Source organism: Barbus barbus (genome assembly GCF_936440315.1).
Source record: "Barbus barbus genome assembly, chromosome: 4".
NCBI classification, from domain to species: domain Eukaryota; kingdom Metazoa; phylum Chordata; class Actinopteri; order Cypriniformes; family Cyprinidae; genus Barbus; species Barbus barbus.
The window spans coordinates 8,468,157-8,474,156 of NC_136732.1; the positions used below are offsets into that span (position 1 = coordinate 8,468,157).

General features: G+C 38.1%; 1 protein-coding gene across 1 annotated transcript in view; it reads left to right on the forward strand.

Annotated features, from left to right (window-relative positions):
* Positions 1-3,638, forward strand: part of LOC306867315 (BAH and coiled-coil domain-containing protein 1-like) — an 86,011-nt gene extending 82,373 nt beyond the window's left edge. Inside the window, exon 29 of the mRNA XM_079412916.1 lies at positions 137-3,638. Within this exon, the coding sequence (XP_079269042.1) occupies positions 137-346 (210 nt within the window). The 3' untranslated portion in view covers positions 347-3,638. The remainder of the gene's footprint in view (positions 1-136) is intronic.
* The last annotated feature ends 2,362 nt before the right edge of the window (positions 3,639-6,000 follow it).

Here is a 6,000-nt window from a genome sequence, read left to right on the forward strand (position 1 = left end):
GAGCGCTATTCTGTGTTTGTTCTTTTGTCAAGTGGTGTTGGTTTTGATAGTCACTACTGAAAAGTTAATATTAGTGACATTGCTAACACAAGAGACATTAAAGGAAATTTAAATGATAACTTTTTATTGTTTTCAGCATGCTCTGTACCAGTCATGCCATGAGGATGAAAACGACGTCCAGACAATCTCTCATAAGTGTCAGGTGGTCACACGTGAGGAATACGAGCAATTGACCCGCAACAGGAAGTCTGATGGGAGCTATCATGACCTGTACTACCTGGCCGGCACTTACGACCCCACCAGTGGCCAGCTGCTCACTGCAGACGGGATGTCCATACTCTGTTAGCACTGGACTTGCATGCCTACGTATACTACTGAGTTGTCTTTGGTCCAAGTCAGAGATGTTGCACTGCAAATAAGAGGCTTGACTTTCAGACAGAGGACCAGGAAGTAGATTACCACCCTCATACCCACAAACTCTGTCTATTCTGGGGAGATATGTGCATGCTCCTCCTAATGATACCTTACAGTACAGTAGATGCAGTTTGTCCGTGGTCCTAATTCTCTTCTGAGGTTTTCTAATGGAGATATTGTGGATCTAATTTTGTATGAACCGTTACCTGATCTTAGATCACCAAAGCAAAACTCTTGGTTTGGAGAACATGGCGGATGATTATGAAGACTTGAGCCATGTTGTAGGCAGTGGCGGTGTGGGGTGCTCTCCGCATGTCACTTTTACGATTCCAGGGATATTTAAGTACATATAGATCTAAAAATATATTAAGTTCATTTATGTATATATAGGGAAGTATTTCCTATCAAGCCATACACTTCAGTACCTCTTAACATGTCTTTTTATTCAGGTGTATATTGTACAGGACAGGTTGTTGGTGTTTTTTTGGGGGTGTTTTCTTTGTTGTTGTCTATATGTAAATATTCGAAGCTATTTTATATAAGTGTAATGTACAGAGGCTTATCTTACCATGTTCTAATTGATTTATTTTTGTATAAGTGGGTGATATAGTAGTTGTTGATTTCTGTGAGAGGGTGGACTGATGTTGTATGCATTGCACTGCACACGGCCTGCTGATACAGTGAGAGAGGAGTCGTCCCTGCCCTGCTTTCTCTTTCAGGGAGAGGGTTACACAGGGCACCGTCCTTTTATTGGCTGCACTTTGGGCATTTGTTCCTCTAATGTCTTCTTTTTTTTAATTTTTTTTGGTTGCTTATGTTAGCAGACTCAAAACACTTTAATGTTAAAACAAAGGGAAGAAAGTCTCGACACCTTAAAATAGTTCTACAAATTTGACATTCAGTGGCTACTCAACTGAATCATTTTTTTTTTTTTTTAAGTAAAATGGTGAAACTCAAAGAAATGTCCAGGTCATATTTCATAAAATCTTGAAAGAATCACAAAGCCTGGTTTTTAAATTTATTTAAATTGATGCATAGTGACATTAAGCACAATGTCAGTCTTATTACCATAATACAGTAATGAAAATCAGAAGGTCTGCCTGGACACAATGATTGTTTTTTGTTCTTGGCCTAATTGAGAGATTCACCTTAAATACTGGTATATATTGCTAGAAGGAACAAAAAAAAAAAAATCTGACATGTGTTATTACTGTATCTGATGCATTTTTTTTGTTTTCAAATGCATCCTGCACTGTATTTACATATTTCTTTGATTTTCAACAAAGTTTTTACTGCATTTTTAAATTTAGCACCCATCAAAAGGTGTATTTCTATTAATGGTGAAATACACCTGATTCTTTATCTTAGTATCCCAGGGTCAGGACACTAAAAGCAAGGGATTGCTAGAGCACTAGGCACAGCTGGAGTTCATAGAGAAGTTGGCGTACAGTCAGACTTACTCCATGCACTAATTTTTCACTGTGAGGGACAATCGCATTCATGCATGAAGGCGCATCCACTGTTTGAAAGGCTCACACAATCATAGCATTCTTCTTTTGTGCCAAAAATAGTCATTTCTAATTATGCAATCTTCACTGTATTGTACAAGTATTATTTTTTTGAATGTTGTTGTTTTATCATTAGTGATTATTTATTGCCAGTGTTACTGTTTCATTACAAAACCAACAGATCATGATGAAGATGTCTTATTTGCTGGGATCTATTTGACCCAAAAGTGTCGTACTAAAGTGCATACGGCTTGAGCTACAGTCAGACCTTCACCTCTTGCCACCCCATTAACAACAGCTTCAGCCCTGCAGGGGAAGTGACGTTGTTCACTGACCCTCTCCGTTTCCTGACCGTTCACCCACATCCTTTCAGAAATACAAATGAACTTCTAGAGTCTCCCCAATGGCACATTTGACCTTGTAATTTGCAGAGAGCCTGAAAGAAAAGCATATGTATCGCTATATGTTTGGAGTAGCACACTTTTCTTACTGCTGGAGTAAATATAGTATGTATACTGTGCACAGTATCCATATTTTCTGTATAGAATACCTGGATGAGCTACTACATTGCCAAAATGTGCAGTATACATAAAGCAAGGAATTCTGTATCCCACAATGCAATGCGCTAAGCCTGACCTTATATTTTCAGTGTGACGACCGAACAAGCATCAGCTCTCTCTTTCCTGACTAATTATTTGATGAAAATGCCAAATGTGAATTACAAATAAAATTGGACTTTTATTTTTGATGATTTTTGCAAACTAGGCAGTAAACCGTATAAACAGCACAGTATTTACTAAGTAATACACCACTATTCCATTTTGAACATAGCCTGTACTTATGACTTGTTCCTCATTAATAGTTTGACATCGTATTTCCAGTATGATTGATATGTAGGCTGTTAGGATTTGTTTATTTAAAAATCTCCTCATGTAATCAGAGCTAGGTTTATATAAAAGTGTGTTTGTGTGTGTATGTGTGCCTTTTTGTACTCTGCCTTTACGTTTGACTGTTTTGACACAAGAGGGCACTGGATAGAGTTGTGAATGTACTTAGCATACGTTAAGCATGCATATTATCTAAGGACCTGTCTGTATGTCGCACAGCTCTAGTGGTTACACACAGATTGAGAGTTGCTGTTGGTCAAAATCTCCTTTTAAATCAGGGGAGAAACTTAATTAGTGTTACCAAATGAAGGTCAAAGGTGTTTTGTTGTGGAGGAACAAGGGTATTCAGGTCAGCACGTCTGATATGTTACAAGAGCAGGTCACTTGTTCATGGCAAAGGTGCAATACTACTTTGGCTAAATATTTGAACGGCACTCAGCATTTTTAAGCTTTTTGCAAAGGCTGGTGGGTAACAGGAAGTGATAAGGAGGACGCAGGAACGTCTGTCCTATTAAGCAGCTTTCTTTAAATGCCGCAAGGCATGTACTTAATATTCCGCTTGTCCAAGAATCTCTGATAAATGAGATGTTATAACTTTGTTAAATGAAAAATGATGTATATCTTTATATGTTTATTTTGTTCCATTATATTTTTTTCTCTCTCTTTGCTTTGAAACATTGTAAAGATTGTACATGTGTAAAGTAAGGTTTGATTTTGGGGTAAACATTTTACAAAAAAAAAAAAAAAAAAAGTACTTTATGAGTATCAACTGTAAACGTGGTTTAGTATTACAATTTTTTATAGAGGGCTTATGAATAAATATCACATTAAAAAAATCTTTGGACTTTGATTTAATTTGATTAATTGGTGGAGTACTTCTACAACACTTTGTCCCCATGAGGAAAACAGCGTATAAATCATACCAAATTTTATTTTTTATTTTTTTGTAAAGGTGTCATCTAATGTGACATGCACTTTTACAAGTTGTTTGAACTGAAATGCGTGTTGGCAGTGTGTGTACACAACCACCTTATAATGACAAAGATCCACCCAGTGTTTTTTTTCCAATCTCATTAAATCATTTCCCCTTTCTCAAATCAAGGCGTTCTCAGATTCTTGGCTGTGTGATGTCACACAGACTTAGGCCCCTCCCACGATTGTTGATTAACACTAGGTGTTTTCCCTGAGACCCGACCTGAGTGAGCTGTCTTCCATTGTTTCACCGCTGGAGCAGATGTAGACAAGAATGACTCCTAAGCGATTGAGGTGTTTTGTTGTTGGATCTAATAATGAACATAACAGTCATCATTTACTCCCGACATCTGAGCCACTGAAGACACAGAGGATTACTTTTGTCTCTGAAGAGAATGCACCCCTGATGTGCCTAAATGCGTTTATGTTCGCACAAATAATTTGTCGTCCAGCCTCACCTAAAGAAGAACTGAGTATATGGTATTTTTTTATGAATCTTTGCAAGTCACCTTTCCTAGTAATGTGCTAGTTAGCAAATTTCACAATGAATGTGGCTAAAGTAAACAGTCTCTTAGAGTGCAGCTCGGAAGCGAGGGGCGGGGTGAGCTGAGCTCATTATCATTTAAAGCGGCATGTAAAAAAACAGCTTGCTCTGAAAAGAGCTGATTTTGACAGGGTAAAAAGAGTGTTGTTTTACACTACCATTGAGAAATTTTAACCAAACTATGTTATGGACTTCTCATTAAGACCCTAAAGGATCATATCAACTTGTGGGCACCCGATGAACCCTTTAATGTAAAAATGCATAATGTTTTCTGTAAAGGTTAGGTTTATATCTATAAAATCCCGACGTGTGTGTGCTTGGCAAAGCTGACAAGCTCTCCTACCACAACCACATCCAGAATGATGACTGCAGGTAGGCCTTCTCCAGAGTCTCTTAAAAAAAAAAGTCATACCAGATGTTAACATTTGCAGATCTGTGTAATGTCAGCTTCTCGACATCATTTCTCAATGATATAGTCATTTTATGGTTACAGAAAATGTAGTTATTAGCTGTTAATAATCCAGAGCAGTACATTAACTGTATTACAAACAACAACAACAAGTGAAATCTGTCATAGCAAGCACATTTCCCAACAAAGCATAACTCAATTTCTTTAGGCAAATGGTATGAAATATAAAACCTTCTTTTGTCATAATGCAAGTTTTGCGTTATTAATGAAGCTAAAACCATCAGTAGGTGTGGCACTCACCGCGACAGGATCCCTTTCTTCATTCAAATCCTTCTCCACAGGCCTAACACAAATTACAACTCCAACTTCATTTGACTTCTCTATCACGACATATAGCAAAACAAAACAAATTTTTAAAACTATAGTTTTAATAGCAAATTCTCATTGTCATTTTCACATGGTTGCCTCGTGTAGACTGCAGGATGATTGATTGATAGGAGGTGGGTGCGACCATATTTATTTGTGAATAGATTTTTTTGAGTAAAAAGTAAACTAGATGCTTGGTAAAAAAATGATGTTCTGCTTTAAGCTATTTTGAATTTTGATAGTGAATGTGTGATGTCCACTGGTGTTAAATATTTGTCATATTTTATATGAATAATTCTAAATATATTCCTCAATTAGCTTGATACTGTCACAAATCCTGGCCATGAACTCGCATTTACTCACCACCAGAGGTCACTCACTCACCACATGAACTCTTGCACCACACTAACTGTTACACACCACCTCAAACTCCAATTCCCATCATGCCTCATTCCTGGGACTGATTGCACTCACACCTGCACCTCATTAGCACACATGCATATAAACCACTCACACTCTACAGCACGTTGCGAAGTCTTGATTTGCCCCGGCCATCATTTCTGAGCGTCTTTATTTACTCGTGTTTACTTTTCTCCTGCTGACCTTGGACTGCTTATTGTTATTGATCGTTTTCTGCCTGCCCCGACTTGGATTGTTTATTGGACTCTGCATCTCGCCACCTGCCCCGACCTATTGCCTGTTTGACCTATGTCTCTGCATTACCTCCATTGTTCTGTTTGCTGGTATCTGACCTCTCCCGTCTGACTTCTCCAATAATGCTGCATTTGGATCTAACCCAGCCTGACTCTCCGTTACAGAAGACTTCGCCAAACAAGGATCCAGCGGCTCTTTCCAACGGACACAGGTCAGGTATGGATACAGCTATCCTGTTACTAGCCC